Raw genomic sequence first — 21598 nt, 5'->3', positions numbered from 1 at the left:
TAACAATTGCGTTTATATTATTGGTTATAGAAAACAAACATTATAATACGTTCTCGTCAGCATTAAGAAAATATGCATTTATATCATTTAAACAAATCTTTAAATGGCTAATGAACATTTCATTTCACAAACCTTGCAAACTTAGTCGAATTCAGCTGTGAGATCTGAAGTGTGCAGTTTTATGGTGGTCGGTCCATGTGAAATGCAATGTGAAATGCTTCAAACTTTAAATTTGTGATTTCAAATTATGCTGCGCTTTATGCATCTGCCCACTATCATATTCATGTAATTTTCTGTGTGCTGTATGTAAATTGAGTGTTACCCTGGCTTTATTTGAAAAATATGATTCCCAATGCACAAAAACTTCCCAGAATACTGAGTGCCCTGTTGGTTACAGTGTTGACTTTCTTTTTTAAATATATTTTTATTAAATATTTATTTATTTGTGAAAAAGCATTTTTATCTAAAGTATAAATGTGTATTTTACACGTTTATTTTTTAATCCATTGTCAAATTATTTCAAAATCCTTAAATATAAAAATAAATAAATAATAATTAACACAGTCTGCTTGAACATAAGTTTTCATGTCAAAATGGAACAAGTTAATGAATAACTTAATTGTAGTCAACAAGAGTCAGAGCAAACAGAGCATAAATAATGAGTATAAAATAAAATTAAAAAACATCTAATTGTGTCTAAATGTGTAATCAAATAAAATCCAATTTTAGAAATCCACAGAAAATGCACATTGTGCATTTTTGACCTGAAAATGAAGGTGCATCAGATTTTTAAAAAGTTATTGCTCTGTGCTGTGGTTCCATACTTCTGCAATGTCGGCACTCTCCTTACACAAGCATAAAACACAATATCACTGTGTGAATTTGATTGGATACAGTCACACTCATCCTATCCCACAAGGCATCACATTTTATGAACAATTTACACTGAAATCTTTGGTTCACGTAGAGAGGAAACCATGAACTTAATTTTCAGTCCTCAAAAAAGACCAAAAACAACAGTTTCAAAGCACTTTCGTGAGGGTATGACGAAACAGCCACTTATGAAGCCATTGGTCTGAGAGCAGGCTAATCTAGATGTACTGATTACATAGAACTAATAACTTTTAAGAGGTTTCAAAGGAAATTCGATTTGAACAGTAAGCCAGAAGTGTGGTTATGCAACACACAACATACCAAGATCGGCTTCTCCTCTGCTGTATTGCTGCTGTCAGATCAGCATAGAGCTGAGAGAGAAAAGAGGAGAGCTGGGCGAAGGGAAAGAGCGAGGGAGACAGCTAAAAAAAAAAAAGTAAAAAAAAGGGAAGAATGAAGTGTTGAGCAGCTTTCAATCAGTCTGGAGCAGCAGGGAAGAAGCTGGAAGCAAGTAAGTGGGGTGCTGCGATGCCCCCCACCAGTTAATCTATCCATCTCTTCATCTATCCATCCTCAGCTCTTCACAAAGCAACACACACACACACACTCACACAGATACCATTGAATGGGTCCATGCGGCAGGAGGCTGATCTGCAATCTAAACAGTAGCCTCTGAAAGAGCATCCTAATGTTACATAACCTCTAAGAAAAGAGATTCAAGTCTTCATTTAGCCGTGGAACAAGCCCTCCTTATCTGTCTATCCCCTGCACCTCTGCTGGAGAGGCTTTTTGTTGTGGATTAAGGTGGTACCATCTATATGAAGCACATTTTTAAATGGCTCTGCCACATTGAAACCGAGTCAAGCCTTACTGGATTTGTCCCCTCTCATTTAAAAAAAAAAACCGGGATAGTCAATAGTCCCTGGGTGATACTAGAAGCATCATGCCCAATCATAATTAGATTTAGATTTTTGGGCCAAGAGTATTTTAAACTAAACAAAACAATATATAATAATAATCTATCTAAAAATATGATATGTATATGCATGTATATAATGTGTGTGTGTATATATATATATATATATATATATATATATATATATATATATATATATATATATATATATATACACACATTAGTGCTGTCGCAATTAATCAGAAGCAAAATAAGAGTTTTTGTTTACACAATATATATGTGTGTGTTTACGGTGTATATTTATATAAATAACACACATGCATGTATATATAAGGAATATATATAAGGAATATATATATATATATATATATATATATATATATATATATATAAAATATAAATACTGTATATTCATGTAAATGCACATCAGTATTTTCCAAATATAAACTGTACGTGTGAGTATTTATACATACATAATACATATACACAGCACACACATATTTTATGTAAACTGATTGCATGCAATCTGAATTACGAGTTCCATGTAAGCACTTTTAATTAGATTAAATATTACATTTTAAAATACTCGTAATCAGACTAGATGTACTTTTCTGTTGATTACATGATTACATATCATTCAAAGTTCTTTTGAACTTTCTCATTAATGAATGCTGAATAATGTCAGTGCCACTGCTCTTTGAAGCAGCGCTGCACCGTGAAGATGTATAGACCTCAAGTGTCTTCCATTTCAAAGCAGAAGTCTATCAAAGTCGGAAAACGCTTTTTGTTCCACTTTTAAAAGACCTTCGTCATTCCCACTCAAAACTGACAGTGACAGTCAGGAGATGCCAGGAACGGGCACACAAGAGCGGTTTTAACATGAAAGGATTCCCTCGTTGGCAAAGCGAGCTCACTATAGCCTCTGTGTGACAGCTTTCCACTCTGTCTGTTTGCCAGGAGGCGGCTTTATTGGCATGGAATGGATATGTAATCACCAATGTGTTTAATGTGACTGTGAGCAGCTACTCCAGGTCTGAGAACGTCTTTCAGAGCACAAGAACAGTACTGTTAATCACATAAATCACAACTGGCAAAATTATAGAGAATAAACACAGTTCCTAGACGGCACATTCAGAAACACAAACACTCAACTGATGAACGGTGAACTGTATCCAGCCCACATTAAGAATGGAATCAAGGACTCTGGGAGCCCTGGAAAGAGTGCTTTTGTGATATATTCACGAAACATCACTGCCTAATCATACATCACATTCAGATCTCTGCCCAGCTAAAAACAGCTGGACTCATCTGTCCTTAGCACTCAAATTATCTCCAGTCATGCCAAGCAAAGAGCCATTATCATCTCACAATGTGCCAAGGGTCTCTTTTAATTAAATCAGATTTGATGGTAAAAAAGTTTTTACTATTATTATTAATTTCCTGTTTGAAAAACGTGTCATGCTGCTAGACCCAGCGCTAAACAATAAACCAATGAGATGCAGTGTGTGAAATGAAGTCTGGCCTGATAAATCAATGAGCCAATCAGGACAGACAATTGGCCAGTAAAATGCAGGATGTGAGCAGTCCTGTAAGCAAATCAAAATTCCTGTAAAAAGAGGGGCTGTGAGATGATTGGTGACGCATTTGTTTTGTGTAAAAAAATGGGAGAGTGGGATTTCAGCAAAGAAACCTGTGGCATATTAACTAACCGTCGTAATGTAGCTTAACCAGGTGTTGAAAAAGTGCCTTGGGTATTTAAATAAGTCACTGTCATTCTTTTCAGTACAAACACACCTGTCATATGTAAATCAGGCTTTAAGTTTGTAAAAGTGAGTGCTATTTACTTGCCGTAATTAATGTTGTGCAATTACTGCCCACGGAAAGCAGGCTGTAAATTGGGTTTATTAAAAAGTAAAGTTTGTGTAGGCCTACATTTTCTACTCAACATAGCAGTATTAATTCATCAAATGATGATCAAATAATGGAGAACAGTATTATAATGGGGCATATATCCAGACAGCGTTCAGTTGAGCATACTTTTCTGCATTTTAAAAAGCCAATCCTAATTGTGGAGGGATACTGGTATATTCCTACTAAAAGCAGTGGTTCTCAACATGGAGGGCACAAGACGATTATCTATAACATGGCAAGAAGCATTAAATAAGCTAAAATGAGTCACATTCAAGATATTTCTTACTTTAACACTTCCTCCCAACAACATTGTCTTTGAAAAACCAAGGTTGCTGTGTGTTTATGAGGTAACCTAATTTTAAGTGCAATTTCTAGACCTGAAAAAGAAATCTAAATCAATAAAATAAAACTCCATGGGCATTGTTTTTATAATGAACAGTCATGCCAAGTTCTGAAATATTTTACTGGGTATAAAATGAGTAAAAATATAGATTTTAAAATAATTTCCCCTTATCTAGTAACTCAAAAACAAGTGGAAAGGTGCTCTAAATTCACCGTTTAAAAATAGTGGGAACCCTGAAAAACATTCAACTCTTAAAATTCTTACATTTGTTTACAGAAACAAAGAAAGTCTGGCCTTAAAATGTTGTTGTGGACAATTGTGTTGAGAAACTGTGAATTTTGGCAGCCAAAGTGCGTTCAATACAAACTTTTAACAGCTTTGTTTGCTTAATTCCTTTGGTGAATTATGTAGCCCAAATGGTAAAGTGTGAATGTGGCACTCTAAGTAGATGCAATTCATTCTTTGTGAATTCCCCTTTGTGTCTCATTTCTTTATTCAGCATGCATTTGTGGCATTTGAAAGTTTGATTGCATTGACCTACTTGAGTGACAACTCAAAATGGCATGTATCATCCACTGAGGCACTAAAATACAGTGTCATATAAGGTTCATGGAGCTGAATTTCATACAGTTGATTATAATTGCATGTGAATTATTGTGTCAGTGTTGTGTATGTACTCACTGGCAGAAAGGCAGTAACTGCAGTAAAGTCTCCTTTGTGGGCTGGGCAGTGAATTCAGGCAGTGTCTGGATCAGTTTATTCATCACCATACGCAGGTATGACTGCAGCTGTTTCCTCCTCTCCTCTACAAACTTGGCATCCTATAAATAGATACAAATACTTAGTTCAAATGTCCTTAAGGGATAGTTCAACTAGAAATGAAAAGTGCCATTGTTCACTTCCCCTCATGTCATTCTAACCCTTATGAAAAACATTAACATTAATAATGAAATTAAAAGCCACTTAAGTACACATATACAGATGGTCGGTCAGTCTGTCTGTCTGTCTATCTATCTATCAAGAGTAGTACATAAATATATAGTAGCATGAAAACTCTGCTGAATGTCTCCTTTTGTGTTCCATATGAAAGTGAAAAGTTAAGTATGATTATTTAGTTCTTCCAAACAAAATCCTTCTAAAAACCTGTTTCATCAGGACTTGCTTTGAATTTAGAGCATCAAAACATCAGCATCACGACTCAAGCTGATGGATAACCAGATCAAAGTCAGTGCTGTGGCGGGGGTGACATCAAAAGCAAATGAGATAGAACAAGGGACAGCGGGAGAACGATTGAAATGTTATTAATGGCCCCTTGATGGCTGATTAATTGGCCCTCCAGTTCTTGCATCTGTACGCGTGTGTGCATATGACATGAGTCAAGTCTCACGTGCTGAGGGGAAATGGACTACTCTAAATGCTCCGACGTCACCCACTTCATCAGAGGGCAATGGCTCAATCACCCAGCAATAATAAAGACTGTTAGGAAATGAGTGTTTGTGTGCCATCTAAACCACTGTCACCCCGCATTTCAGCATTAGTGTGTCATTGGGGCTTGAAGCTCTAATAGTGATCTATCTCCAACAGGCATGAAAAGGCATAAAAGTTGATTATGATATGGGATATGTGGAGGAGATCACTGCTGTCAGATTAGCTTACCCATGAGGGCTATGCCTGCCAGGGCTAATTTAATGCTTCAGCCCACGTCATCTCAGAACTCTCTTTAAAGGTTAGAACCATGACACAAAGTACAAATATTTGCTCTTTGAGCACTTTACAACAATACCATCAAGTGATATTCATTATTAAGTATATCTGGAGGTCTTCAAACACCTTAATCAAGAAGGAGACGAAGCAGAGATCCCATTTCACATTATAAAAAAATTAAGAGTTGCATTTTAAGCCTGGCCTATAAAAACATAAAGATATAAATATATGTATTTGCATACATTGTTATTATGCTTACATTGCAATAAAAATTGAAGGTTAATTGTAAGATCTGTTTGTTTTCGAAAGATGCATCAAGGATGCATTTATTTGATTAAAAATGCAGTAAAAACAGTTTGAATTTGTGAAATATTATTTTTAAAAAAATGTATGCCTTATTAGTGTATTTTACTAATAAGTGTACTTAAAAGTGTAATTTATTTTTGCAATGACAAAAGTGAACATTCATCAGTCGTTACTCTAGTCTTCAAAGTCATATGATCCTTTAGAAATCTATTTAATATGCTTATTTGGTGCTCAAGAAACATTTCTTATTATTATCAATATAAAAAAGAGAGAGAGGTAAACAACATAGCTGCTACTTAATATTTTTTTGAAATGATACATTTGATACAAATGATACCATGATACATTTTGAAGATTATTTAATGAATATAACAATTTTCTAACATCTTTTGTAACATTTAAAATATTTTGTGTTTATTAATTAATGTAGAAAACTACATCTAATAACATAAACTTGCATAAATATGATATGATAGAAATATTGATATGACATAGAAAAGAAACCGAAAGCCTTTGTTATTCTTAGGAAAAGGCTTATTTCTAACACTTTCCTAGTTTGAGGATGTATTATGCTACTAATTGGATTCTATCAGGATAACAAGATACTAAAACACCTTTTCACTGAGGGACCATTAAGGGCCAAACAGCTTGATAAACAAGCCAAGCATGTGCACACACAGCAAGTGCATCTAATAACTGATGTTTTAAGCTGTTTATGCGTGCAGCTTGAGTAGGACTTTCAAACAATCTGTTAGCACAAACACTCGCCTGCAATTCACACAAACAACTCGTGACAAAACCAACAAAGCACTTTGCGATCTCTTAAGAGAACCAGAGTGTTTCTCTGCAAATTATTTTCTCAGGCTTCTGTCTTTGGGCCAGTTTTGTTTCTTTCCTTAAACGACAGGCTCCTCTCCAAATTCCTCAAAACACAGTTCTGCTGATTGTCTGTGTTTGACAGCGACAGGCAGTGAGAGAGAGTAAAATCACTGCCAGACACTGCCATTATAGCCAATAAAGACTTGCTGGAGACTTGCTCCATCTTCACAAGCTATTGTCTGGACTAGGAGATGGCTTTTAGCCAGCCTGTGCTGCACAGGGAGTTGTGTTTGTGTTCGCTTTTGTCCGATCACACGTGCAGCATGTATGGACACGTGTGCAGATTTGAATGAAGGAGACACATCGTCAAAATGACAAAGTGTGAGGGTGATTCAAGCTGGTACAGTGAAGCACAGCACAAGTCATCACAGTCTCTCTGAGAATTAAACAGTTATGACTGAAAGAGGTGATTTATCATGCTGACCGTCCCACTGAAGGTTGCTGTAAAGTGGTTGTATGTTGCTTTTCGAATGGGGAAATAACCTCATTCATCCTACAAATAAAATCTGATGGTACTTATTTACCAGTTTATTTCCGCTCTGCCTGCAACTGTGTGACAAATTGGATTTACTGTACAAAACCACATTTAGCTAATCAATCATTTTAGACATATCTGCAGTAACTAATCAGGTGTGATGTGAGACGTTATTTACAATTATGCATTTGCCTGAAGGTTTTATCCAAAATGACTTACAGAGGATTTAGGATACAATCCTGTGAATCATGTTACAAAATGTCTCTGGTTACAGTCGTAACCTAGGTTTTCTGAGACGGGAACGAGACATGTCGTTAACACCTTGGGGACTCCCTTCTTTCCTAACTTACCTGAAATCTTATTGCACTACGCCAGTGAAGTTGCAACTCTCACTGGCCAATGCCAGCCAAGACGGTGAACAGGGGCAGGGCCCCCGCCACTATAAAATGCTCCTTATTGGTGGCATAAGCTCAGAATTTTTCAGACTGAACCAACAGCACAGCAGACGCGAGCAGTGAACACGGCGGCCTACGTCATGTCTTGTTCCTGTTTCTCAGGGAACCGAGGTTACGTCAGTAAACGGATATGTCCCCCCTCGAGAACGGACTCTTGACATAGCGTTAATGCCTTGGGGACTGTATAGAAAAACACAGCAGAAGCAATAAAGTAAAAAGGCTCAGCCTTGGTGGAGCTAACATGAACAGTTGTATGTTTACATTTTACTTGTATGTCATACATTTTGTATTTCTCCCTAATCAGAAACACATCCAATGTAGTTCTTGCAGTCTCTGCTAACCAGTTGATGAGTGGAATTAGGTGTGTTAGATAAGAGAGACATACAAAAGGTGAAGGGCAGGGGGTCCTCTAGGATAAGTTTGGGAAGCACTGCTTTAGGGGATTGGATGTAGATTCCCAATTAAGGATACAATCAGGATGGCTTAGAATCCACATCCAATGGCAAGTCTCTTATTGAGAGAAAGACCGTCGCCATACAAGGCTAAGACATAATAGTCATGTCAAATGCATACAAGTAATATAACGTAATATGGAATGGCGAGCACAATACTTCACACAGACAATAGCCACATCCGGGGCACCACCGTCTGAATATGATGATGGCCCCCAATCTCCCTACAGGTCCTAGTCAAAACCACCAGCACAGTCAAACGGATAGTGGCTGCAGGTAGAACCATGGGTCAAACTCACCAACAGAATCTGTGAGGCTAAGGTATTCTTGAAGGCTATCCAGCCACCATACAAATATCTTTATTAAACTACCTTAGTGTACATCCACAATGAAGCAATTGCTCTTGTTGAATGGACCACCCATTGTTATAGCCATTGTTTGTAGACAAGTTGTCCCTTGGTGCTGCCTCCCAAGGAAATTCTTAAAGCCCTCACCGGACATAACACCTGATTCGAGGCAGCTTCCAATGAAGTCTCAGACTCTGGAGTGAAAGCAGAAAGTGTCGCCACTTGCACTCCGAAAGGTGTTTAGAGCGATTTAGGCACATAGCCCAATCTTGGCTTGAGCATGATGTTACAAACACCTGGTCCAAACTGCAAGGGTTGGGGTTGTTCTGCCCTTCGTAAGCAACAGAAGATACTTGTATGTTTCCCGGAACACAAATTAAGTACAAATTACCTTGATCTTCAAATTCTTTCTTCAAAAGCTTTTAATGCATCTTGTTTCCTTCTGGAGCATCAGTGAATGTTTGAACCTTTTTTTATAGTTGAATTTGAGTGCCTCAATTGTCCTCAGTGTGAAAAGATGCATCTCAGAATCACACAGGCACTGCTGGAAAGGGTTCAAATATGCAAAGATGCTGGAAAACTGAAGAATCTGCAGGACATTAAAGATTTTTCAAACTTTTGAACTCTACTGTATATATACTGTATATATGATAGAACTTTAGTAATTAGAATTAAAGGTTGGTTATAATGTATGAATGCATAGATATTTTAACTGAACATTTTAACTGGACTGGTGGTGGTGCTTTGTTGGTCATTTAGTGTTTCTGTAATTAAAAAAATTAATAAATAAAGGAACGAATGAACAATAATATTTATAAGATTATAATAATAAAAATTCTACTAATAAGCACATTATAAAATGACTAAGGATTAGCAAGCTACTGGATTCATGAATATTAATAAGGTTGTGTTTGTTTGCTCGAACTGATTTGCTGATATCAAAACAGGGACAATAACAGGCGAGCACCAGCCAATGATTGTCATTTGCGTATTAGCCCCGCCCACTACCAGAAAACCTGACAAGATCTTAAAAGCTGAAAAAATCATAGGAACTCCATTATGTTGACAGGACAATACAACAAAGTATTTCGTTTACATGTAGCAGGTCAATTCTGCATGTATGTAAGACTCTTGCTCTCTCTGCTCTCACCAAAGTGTCGGTGAGTGGTGTGCTTTTGCAGTAGAGTTTAAGGTACGTCAAACACAGGTACACTGTGCATCCATTGAGATGAACTGAGAAATATCACAGATCGCTTCATGGAGAGAAAAACTCTGAAGCGCTCAGTCAGAGAGTGTTTGGCGAGTGAACATATATCTGAGCTAAACTTATACTTAGCCTCCAACTCACATACTGGCTAGTAAAATCTGAGAATTTATTAGCCATTGGCTAATGTTAGATATCATTAAGTCGCCAAGAGTAAAGATTTAATCGTATATGCAAGTGATTTACTTGCAATGTAGAAGGTACCATGTAGATGGCAGCATAGCACCTGTCTTCAGGAGGCAGAGGAGGGGCAGAGGTGCACGACGATGGATTCTTCGATGGGCGGAGAATGTGCATATATCCTCGGGTTTCTGCCCCGTCGACATGAGTGAAGATCTCCGACCCACCAGCATTAGTTCAATCCGATTTAAGCTCAACCCATTCCTTAACGATCTCGTCGTGGAAGTCGGGGAAGAATGGGGCTCGCTTTCTCGGAGCGGCAACTTGACGGCCAGAGTGAAGGAACCACGAATACAGCTTGCTCTTAGCTGGTTCATCAGGGGATTCCCACTCTAGGCTGAGATCGCTCACAGTCCTGGTGAGAATCCATTCCGGAGTTCATTCTGTAATGCAGTGTATCCCTCCACTTCAGAGCGCTCCTCTAGAGTGCGGGCCCTGTCCTTCTTGGATGTTGTTAGGAAGAGCACTTCGTCAAGATCATCGTCATCCCCCGCCACACTGAACGAGAAATCTCCAAGGCAACAGAGGTGGCTTCCTGCATTTTCTCAACAGCTGTCTTTGTAGGATGCACGAAAGAGGAAGATTCTGAGCTTATGCTGCCAATACGGCGCATTATATACAAGCAGAGGTCACCCCGATCCATTCGCCGTCTTGGCTGGCATTGGCCAATGAGAGTTACAACTTCACTGGTGTTGTTCAATAAGATTTCAGGTAGGTTAGGAAGGAAGGGAGTCCCTAAGGTGATTATGCCATGTCAAGAGATCGTTAATACCAGGATAGTGAAAAATGCACAATTGAACAATATGTACTGAATTGGCCAGATGAGAAATATTTGATAGAAATCAAATATTGAGAGAAAGAGTTTGAGTCTGCTAAATAGTGAGGCGACTTCAATCACAGGTAATCAGGCAAATATAAAAGTGGTAGTCACAACAACTTGCTACTGGGGTCCCTCAAAGCACAGTACTTGGACCACTTATCTTCTCGATCTACATGACGTCATTAGGATCAGTCATTCAGAAGCATGGCTTTTCTTATCACTGCTACGCTGTTGACAACCAACTCTACTTCTCATTCCAACCAGATGACCCGACGGTAGCTGCTCACATTTCAGCCTGTCTGAGTGACATTTCTAGCTGGATGAAGGACCATCACCTTCAGCTCAACCTTACTAAGACAGAACTCCTGGTGGTTCCAGCTAACCAATCGTTTCATCACAACTTCTCTATACACCTGGGTTTCATCAACCATAACTCCTTCCATGACAGCCAGAAACCTAGGAGTTGTGATGGATCATCAGTTAAGCTTCACAGACCATATTGCTGCAACAACCCGGTCCTGAAGATTTTACCTTATAAAACATTAGGAAGATTAGACCCTTCCTGTCAGAGCAAGCCATCCAACTTCTTGTCCAAGCTCTTGTTCTCTCCAGACTGTATTTATCTGATACATTTTTACAGCAGTTTAATTTAGTGGATGTTCTCATCCACGAACATAATGAAAGGGTAGTGAATTTGCCCACAGTGTATTGTTAAGTTTTAGAAAATGTTCAAAGCATTTTCCCAACATATGTGTCAAAATAAGATTTGTCACCAAAAATCATTCCATTAACTGAAACACAGAGAAAGTTGTGGCCAAAATAAGACTCAAAACTATAGTGGACGAAAACTACCCCAACAACACATAAGGGTTCATATTTATCTAATATTCAGTAATATTACCGATTTACTGCACTGACACTATTGAATGAGAACAAAACTTCAACTGAATTGAGCATCGTCTACTGTAGAGCTCCTTTATGGCTCGAATTTGTTCACAACTGACAATTTCTGCAACATCAACTCTGCTAAGGTATCAAACTGAATAATGGCAGTACTGTGTACAATTGAGCTGCTAATCCCTGAATTAAACTTTAAGAAAGGAACTTTAGACAGTTATTGAACTGATATGAACCAACACTGAACTGACTTGAGTTGAATAATGACAGAACTTTTTTAACACTGTTAAGTTGCTTTGAAATGATCTCTATTCTATAAATGATCTCTATTCTATTCTATAAATTCATAATTGAATGAATTGGAATTTACACCAATTTAAAGTTCTTTCACCCGGGAACACAAACAATGATTTATTAAAGGGAAAATTAGACAATGAACATACTTATTATTGGGCTTTATCTGAAGATATACTTGAACAATCAGTACTTGTATGGCTGAAGAAGAAGAAAAGGTAAAAGAAAAAAAGAAATAAAAAACGAGTGACAACATTTGTTAGTTATGAACATATTTGAGTCAGCTCAGTATCAGGTACAGAAGGTGAGAAGATCTCATGACTGAGAAAATTCTGTGTAGTGATGCCCAAGTTGCCTCTTTTCTGCTGGAGAGTTAAGGGAATTATTACGTTTTAAGTTTTTTTTTTTATTCACAAACAACACTTTGCAAAGCCAATATCCAAATTTTGTCTTTACAAACTTAATTTTTTTGTTTTAAAATGTCATGTGTCCTTAAAGCTTTCTTACATTTACATTCTTGCAATTTTGCATTTTGTTTGCTACCTCACGTCAAATTCAATTCAAATTTAGGAATTTAACCAGAATTCAGGAGACATTTCCAAATCACACCCAATCTTTTTACATAGTATTATGAAAAAAAACAAGCAATTTTTCTAACTGCACTGAACAGAGAACTCTTCACAGCTGGCTATTAAAATATTTTTATTGCTATTTATTTCTTTATTGTTTATCTATCCTATCATACTTATTCAGGACATGGTCTGAAAGTATAAACTTATTTACAATTGCAGCATCACACACTGAAAGTTTTTTATTAAGAAAGTTTTCATAGGAACCAAGCAACTCATTAGAGATCATGTGTGTTTTCCTGTGTGTTCTCTCCACATATTCGCCCCCCCCCCCCCCCCAAAAAAAAAACTGGCACACACATCAGGCATGTTCCATATGCACACAAAATCCAGGAGTCATAATTTATTCACTTTGACTAGAGAAAGCAGAAATGGCAAACACTGCATTAATGAGAAAAGGGCTGTCCTCCTGGGGCTGTCATCTTTAATGCAAAGATAATGTGGAGTTCAATTATAAAGCTGCGCCCAAGAAGCCCGAAGAGACAACAGACTGTCTTCTATTTCTGCGCCTCCCTCAACCTTTTGTTTAAGCCAAATGGTGGGAAATCAATAATGTATGATGCAGGTAGCCAGTACCATAATGACGATGTGTTATGAACCATAAAGAACTTTCCAGACTCGTGCACTCAAGAAAATATGGATACTAATGTCTCAAACCAGGTGTTGGGAAAGGCCAATGATGAGAACAAATGTGTCAGAAAATGTACGAGAACCTGCAGAGAGTCAGTGAATAATTCAGCACACAGCAGAAGGAGGGTCAGAAGAGAAAGTCTCATCCTCCACTCGAAATCTTGTGCTAGAAAGAACCAAATGATTAAACGAGTAGTTCACCTAACAATGAAATGCAATCCAATGTAAATTTTTTATCCTCAAGTTATATATACAGTACAGACCAGAAGTTTGGAAACATTACTATTTTTTATGTTTTTGAAAGAAGTTTCTTCTGCTCATCCAGCCTGCATTTATTAAAATAAACATTAAAGGGGGGGTGAAATGCTATTTCATGCATACTGAGTTTTTTACACTGTTAAAGAGTTGGATTCCCATGCTAAACATGGACAAAGTTTCAAAAATTAAGTTGTACGTTTGAAGGAGTATTTCTGTTCCAAAAATACTCCTTCCGGTTTGTCACAAGTTTCGGAAAGTTTTTTTCGAGTATGGCTCTATGTGACGTTAGATGGAGTGGAATTTCCTTATATGGGTCCTAAGGGCACGTCTGCCGGAGGAGCGCGCGCTCCCGTATAGCAGAGCACTGAGAGCAATGAGAGAGCACAGACATTCACTGATCAGAGCGAGAGCGTCGTGAAATGTCACAAAAGGAGTGTGTTTTTGGTTGCCAGGGCAAGACAACCCTGCACAGATTACCAAAAAAAAAAACTGCATTAAGGGACCAGTGGATGGAGTTTATTTTTACAGAGCATCAACGGAGTTGTGCAAGTGTTTTTGTTTGTTCCCCTGCATTTCGAAGATGCTTGTTTTACAAACAAGTCCCAGTTTGACGCCGGATTTGCACATCGTTTATTTCTTAAGGATAATGCAGTCCCAACGAAAAAGGCTCACGATCGTGTGTTGGAACCGCATGCGGTGAGTAAAACTGCTTCAAATATCTCTGTGTTGTTAACTTAGCTATCGGCGCGTAAGCACACAAGTAAACAACATGCGATGTTGTCTTCAAACTGCACGAGTAAAACTGCTTCAAATATCTCTGTGTTGTTAACTTAGCTATTGGCGCGTAAGCACATCAAGTAAACAACATGCGATGTTGTCATCAAACTGCACTTTCCACATGTACAGCTTAAAAAAAAAAAAAAAAAGACGACAAAGTGGAACTTAATCATTTTCCAAAACCGCTAAGCAAATATATACAGTTTCAGTACATACCACATTGAGACGTCGTTGCTGATGCTACTCTTGTTAAATTTCAGCCTCTGGATCTGATTCTGGATCATAAATATACGCTGAATCTGATTGTTAGCCATGGTTTGTTTTGGATGGTTTTTTCTTCACAGTAATGTCACAGCTTCCAAACTCTCTCAACGCAAAAGCCTACTGGCGCTCGTGATTCTTTAGCTCCGCCCACACGTCACGCCTCCAGCTAGTCGTGTTTTTCCGGGAAAAATCGGTACAGACTATCTTTCTCTTATGAATATAATAAAATTAAAGACTTTTTGGAGTTATGAAGGATGCAGTACTACTCTATAGGTACTCAAGATTAACAGGATATTGAGTGAAAACGAGCATTTCACGCCCCAACACCCCCTTTAAAAATATATAAAGATATTCACGAAAAAATAACGCTCTTTTTTATGCATATTATTTCTAAACTGATCATATAATATAATTATAAGACAAAAGCCCATAGGCTTTTTAGCTGAATAGTTTTTGCATCCTGGGAATATACTGTAATGTCCATACTGTGCAACATCTAAGCATTCTCTCAAAGTTCCTCTGAATTTCTGCTCTCATTCTGACCTGAGGCTATGTAGTACAGTATCATCTCTCTCTACATCTGTGCAACCCAGCTGCAGTGAAGATCACACTGTATGCACCAAAGTGTGAACAAACATGAACATTTGCTCATTTTAATCATGATTGTGGGTCACAGGGATGGTCAAATGTCTGTAATTGTTCCCCCTGGAGACAAGAGATGTGATGAACAATATGAGTACAATATGAGAACACAGATAATCTAGATAGATGTTCACTTGTGTATAGCTATTACATGTGTATAGCTATTTACATGTTCACTTGTGTATAGCTATTACATGTGTATAGCTATTTACATGTTCACTTGTGTATAGCTATTTTATATTCCTGCATTCATGGAAAATATTGTATTTTGAATAAACTAAGACATGCATTCTTTCCATGCTATTATTCTCTTCTACATCTCTAGCCACTTATTATTTCACATTGGAATAATTTAATCAAACAAGTCATTTACATTATCCACAAAAACAGAATAAACTTTTTTTTTATGTAAGTTTTTGGAAGAATGTCATTACTGTCACTTTTGATCAATCATTGAAGAAAACAAAATATTACAGTGTACCGTAAAAATATTGTACTGACATGACGCATAACAGGAATATAACTCATTTGTATTCACTTTAGAATATAACAGTGCATGTCAAATGTGGTATCCCTTTTCTCATTCATTCCATCAGTTCAGCTCACTTATTTGCACTCACACCACTAGAAAATAAAGTCTGTGCACCCTGTTGTGCCAATACATTAGAACAAAAAACTTTCATGCTTTTCTTGTACTTTTGTCTGTATATGAAAATGTATATGTCAGTTTCTGCATTGATAATTTGCAATCTGCTTGCTTGTAAGTGGTAACATTTAAATAGCGAAGGTAATGACTGTAGAATTGAATTTTGTAGGCAGCAATCATTGATCTATTGCCGTTGTGCCCTTGATTAAAGCACTTAAGGGATATTGTCCCTGTGAGAAGTGTGCTGTAATAACTGTACCTTTAGATTAAAGCATTAGCTTAATAACTGCTATTGTTGTGCACCTCTGCCACTTTCTGACAAGGAGTTTTTAAATGGTGATTAGTCATAATAGTGGAATAAATAAATGGTTAAATTAAACCGTCTCTAGAGCTGTACTCTTAATACACAGACCTGGGTTTAACATGTGACAAGGAAGTAATTTATGCTGAAGCTGAGAGCAGGGACAGTGAGGACGTGCCTAGGGAGGATGTGCCCATTATCGCTGTACTGACATCCTCTAAACAGCCAATCCCTGGACAGACTTACCAAATCCCTCCATCAGCCTATCAAGCTATGAGTGGATGAAATAAACCTACTGCACAAGACACAGACAAAACCACAGTCACACTCAAATGAGTGGAAGAGAGCAATCTCAAACCAAACACAAATGAACAGATAAATAAAAAAAATAGCAAGAGGCATAGACAAAGCTTATATAATTGTTTTTCTAATATATTTAGAATATATTAATTCAGTAAGGTTGAATATTTGATCAAAAATGAAAAATACGACAAATCATCATCATCATGATCATATTACCTGTGTTATACATTAAATTGATATGATTGTTATAACTATTAAATTACTTTATTAATAATTAATAATAATTTTACAATATTATATTTAATGGGCTAGTAGTGACAAAGTTACTAATATTTATATGATATTATTATAAAATATTAATAATAATAATAATAATATTAATATTATTAATGTCACGATCATTAGATGGAGTGCCCATGAACTTCAGTAGAGGGCACTCCACTCAGGACCATTCCACCCATCAACCACCAGATGTCAGTTGGACACTAGCACCTCTCATACTGTTGCACCACACCCGAACTACATTCCCCATGAGTCACTGCATCACAATTACCTTGCCACACCTGCACCTCATTCATCAGCCAATTTCCTTGACACACCTGCACCTCATTTACACACACATAAGCAGTACAATCACTCTCACTCACTGTGAAGTCTTGTTTAGCCTGTCTAGCATTTCCGAGCGTATTCCCTTGTGTTTGTTCTTCCCATGTATTATCTTGGATTGTTTAAACCGACTCTGATTCTTTGCTGCCTGCCCCGATCTCCGCTTGTTACCGTTAATGATTCTGGATATCCCTTACACACCTGACACCATTCCTGACTTCTGCCTGTATGACCATTCTCTTAATAAAATTCCGCACATGGATCCGAACGCCTCTGACTCCTTGTTACAATTAATTATGAATATTTAAATGATTAAAAAACTAAAATACATCAGGCTATATTTCACCTTAACAACACATAACATCTCAGGACTGTACATAACTTCTCAAATCTTTTCATTTGTAAAATAGCACATTCATAATTATTTCTATTTTCTCTATATTTTGTATATAACTACATTTTGTTATTACCATATAGCTGTTATTTTTTACATTAATTGTCTCTTCTCTTAATTATTAGAGTTATATTTCATTATATTACCTTAATTTATATCTTTTATAATTTATATTTCCTTCTGTTACCTTAATTTATGTCTGCACTAGGGGCCCTATCATACACCCGGCACAAGTGTTTTTGCTAGTTTCAGCCCGACATAGTTCTCATTTTCCCATCCTCCGTCCTGCACGACGTTGTTTAAATAGCAAATGCATTTGTGCCCATCGTCTTGCTGGTCTAAAAAAGAGGTGTGTTCAGGCGCATTATTGGCGCGTTGCTATTTTGAGGAACAGAAAATAGTCTGCGCAATAGACCAAATCAAAACTGGTCTGAAGTCTGGCGCAATTTTTTTTCTTTGTTATTTAAAGAGCGCATAAGTAATATGTCCCTATAGGCGGGAGCACAACGTGCATACACTTTGCTTATTACACACACAGGGACGCACAATAGCACACAAACATTTTTAAAAATTACATTCTGCCATAGCGAACCCGCATAGAGATGTACATAGCAAACCCGCCATGGCACAGGCGAAAAAATGCCTTTTAATAGGGGAAGGGAGATGAGACTCTGATTGGTTTATTGCACGTTACACCCAAAAAACACCCATTACTCATAAAGAGAATATGGACAAATAGTTTAGAACATGCGCCTGGGCGTGCTGACTGTTTTCCCATCATTAAACTAGCAAAAGTGGATTTGGACACGCCCTGAGTGCACCTGTGTTGTGGGCTTTAGACCATGCGCTAAGATCGTTAAAATGGGGCCCAAGGTCTGTACTTTCTTCACTGGAAGCTCCTCTCAACCAAGACGAATTCCTTGTGTGTGTAAACACACTTGGCAACAACGCTATTTCTGATTCTGACAGAAATGCAAGTCTAGAAGTCATTGTTACAGTAAAAAGTGCTAATATTGTGGATTATGATAGGGCAATATATTAGGGATTTGGTTATATTATTGATACGGAAAACACGACCAAATAATTTTCTGAAAAATGCATTTTGCGTAAAATTTAAAATTTACTTTTCAATACCAACCAGATACAATACTGATTTTGCCAGAATTTATTTATATATATATATATATATATATATATATATATATATATATATATATATATTAGTGCTGTCAAAATTAGCGCATTAAAGCATTCGATTAATTTGAAATATTTAACGCGTTAAAAAAAATAACGCAATTAGCGCGGTTGCAGTTTTTTTTTATTTCCGGTTGTGGCCTATGTGTGTTCAACGTGCAAAGAAATATGGATAAGACCAAGGAAGGACTTTTAGACGGAAAGTTTCAGTATAAAACTCTGCCAGATTACTCTTCAGTCTGCCACAAGAAACATTACTCTTCATTCAGTCTGCCACAAGAAACAGCAACATTAAAATCATGAACTCAAATGTCATTGTTTAAAAAAAAACAAAAAAAACAATGACTGTTGTAACAGTGCGTAAATCAGACCTTTCTGTAACGCTAACGTTAATAAGCTTAAACGAAAATAACGAAATAATTGTGTAGCGGAGTATTTTTTGTACTGGCTGCAGGACGACTCAACCTCCGCAGACAGTTTTTAATGTTTATCAGACAATAAATACTCAAGATTTTGCTTTAGTATAACTTCCGGGACAATTAGGGCCAGATTCGGGAGTCGGGACAACAGTTTAGATTTCGGGACTGTCACGAATTTTTCTGGTCACCCTTCCTGAAAGAGCTGCATTACTTCATTAGCTTGAGTCTGACCTGCAGTGATAGGATTCAAATTTGGTGAGGTGTCAGTCAGCAAATCATCTGATTCTGGTCTTGTTCTTGCAGTATTCAGAGTCTGAAGCCAAGAAAACATATTAAGTTAACCGAACCGAGTGTGGTGTACACTCATAACGAGTTTCACACACCTTCTCCGGCCACGTTGAGTTGTTGACACTTAACAGTGGGAAAGGCGACACATGCGCTATTCACTTGTATAACTTAAGGGTGAATGGGTAATGTAGTTTATGCTCTAGGTGGGATGAATTAGGAAGCTTGCATTGTGAAGTGCGCTCTGAAAATTGGCAGTGCAGGTAAAAGATTAAAACCTCTATTAAAACAGATGTCCAAATGAGTTCTGGGCGTTCTGGGCGCACGGAGAGGTGGCGGTACGCTCAAAAGCTATATTTGGAAGTGGCGGTACTGAGTACCGGTGCATACCGGCCCACTTAAAGCACTGGCAATGACTATAATTTTGGAATTTTTTTGCAGTCCACTTAGAATTCAACATGGAAATCATTTTTGTTTTTTATTGGCATTGATTGTTTTGAAATTCAAATGGTACTTACATGTCTGTGTTTTTATTTCTGTAATAAATATGGCTTTCAAGCCAACAGTTAATTTGGAGGATATTGATGGTTTATTGCAGGTATGTTGTTTACATGAGAAAATCTGTGTTACAAGTTAAACAAAAATTCCAATAAACAATCATATTTTGAATTTAAATAGTTTCTTTGTCTTGAGTTTACATTAATTATTTACATTTTACATTTACATATCCAAAAAGTTTCAGTCTTTTAATTGTGATTAATCGCGATTAATCGCGATTAATTTAAAAAAATTGTGCGATTAATTAGTTAATTTTTTTTTATCGATTGACAGCACTAATATATATATATATATATATATATATATATATATATATATATATATATATATATATGGTGTTTATCGCATTTTGGAACCAAACTCTCTATATATATTTTAGTGGTGGGCCGTTATCAGCATTAACGTGCTGCGTTAATGTGAGACTCTTATCGGGCAAAAAAAAATTATCGCCGTTAATCTATTTTCAAAGTTGGGTTGGGAGCTGGGTCTATACTACGCGAGCTATGATGACTTTCACCTTGATATTTTAGCGTGGATGTATACCTAGCAGAATCTGTAGGGGGTGAGAACGAGTCTTTAAAATCTAATTACCAAATCAAATGTGACTTGCTAACATGGATGCACCTAAGATGCCGCCGGGTTTGCTTCAGGGAATTAAAAAAAAAAAAAAAAATTTCCAATGGAAACCTTAACAAAACCCACGCCTGTTTCACACATAATCTGTCTGCAGTGCGTATGCAGTCTGTGTGTGTTTCATATGTAGTGCAGAAGCAGCACGATGTGCTTTCACACAGGATGCATTTGCAGTCTGCTACTCGGTACGTAAACAATCACTGCACTGCTGCAGACGCAACGCTCCTGGAACGTACTGACGGACTACAACCACGTGAACGCTGGAATCCGTTAACATGGGTGTGGAAAAAAAAAATGCAATGCATACGCACTGCAGACGGATTATGTGTGAAACAGGCATAAGGTTGTTTGCACCTTTTGCAATGTGGAATTCGTTTACAGCTTTCTCAAGCAGTTTGTTATGCATTTTGGAAACAGGAGATGAGCCCCTGGTCTAATGCATCACCTGTCTTGAGAAACCCGTTCTCAAAGACTTGACGTTACTTTTAGTCATTATTTTATTTGGGTAGCACACATATTCTGAATGCCTTCGGCAGAATTCATATGAGCCATTTTAATCTAGATTAATTCCAAGATTACAGTGATATACACATACACACACACACGCAGGCCACTTTATTAGGTACACCTTGCTAGTACTGGGTTGGACTGCATTTTGTCTTCAGAGCTGCTTTAATTCTTCGTGGTATAGATTCAACAAGGTGTTGGAAACATTCCTCAGAGATTTTGGTCCATATTGACATGATAGCATTACGTAGTTGCTGCAGATTTGTTGGCTGCACATCCATGATGCAAATCTCCCATTCCACCACATCACAAAAAGCTGTATTGAATTGAGATCTGGTGATGGCGGAGGCCATTTTAGAAAAAGTGAACTCATCGTCATGTTCGAGAAACCATTTTGAGATGATTTGAGCTTTGTGACATTATCCTGCTGGAAGTA

General features: G+C 37.3%; 1 protein-coding gene across 4 annotated transcripts in view; it reads right to left on the bottom strand.

Annotated features, from left to right (window-relative positions):
• Window positions 1-21598, bottom strand: part of LOC127969530 (sorting nexin-29-like) — a 138069-nt gene that overhangs the window by 3007 nt on the left and 113464 nt on the right. For all 4 annotated transcript variants that reach the window (XM_052571570.1, XM_052571569.1, XM_052571567.1 and 1 more), the window contains one exon: window positions 4725-4864. In XM_052571570.1, the coding sequence (XP_052427530.1) occupies window positions 4725-4864 (140 nt within the window). The remainder of the gene's footprint in view (window positions 1-4724; window positions 4865-21598) is intronic.

Source organism: Carassius gibelio, chromosome B12 (genome assembly GCF_023724105.1).
Source record: "Carassius gibelio isolate Cgi1373 ecotype wild population from Czech Republic chromosome B12, carGib1.2-hapl.c, whole genome shotgun sequence".
NCBI lineage: Eukaryota > Metazoa > Chordata > Actinopteri > Cypriniformes > Cyprinidae > Carassius > Carassius gibelio.
Note: the sequence above shows the minus strand (reverse complement) of the source record. Positions and strands in the feature narration are given on the sequence as shown.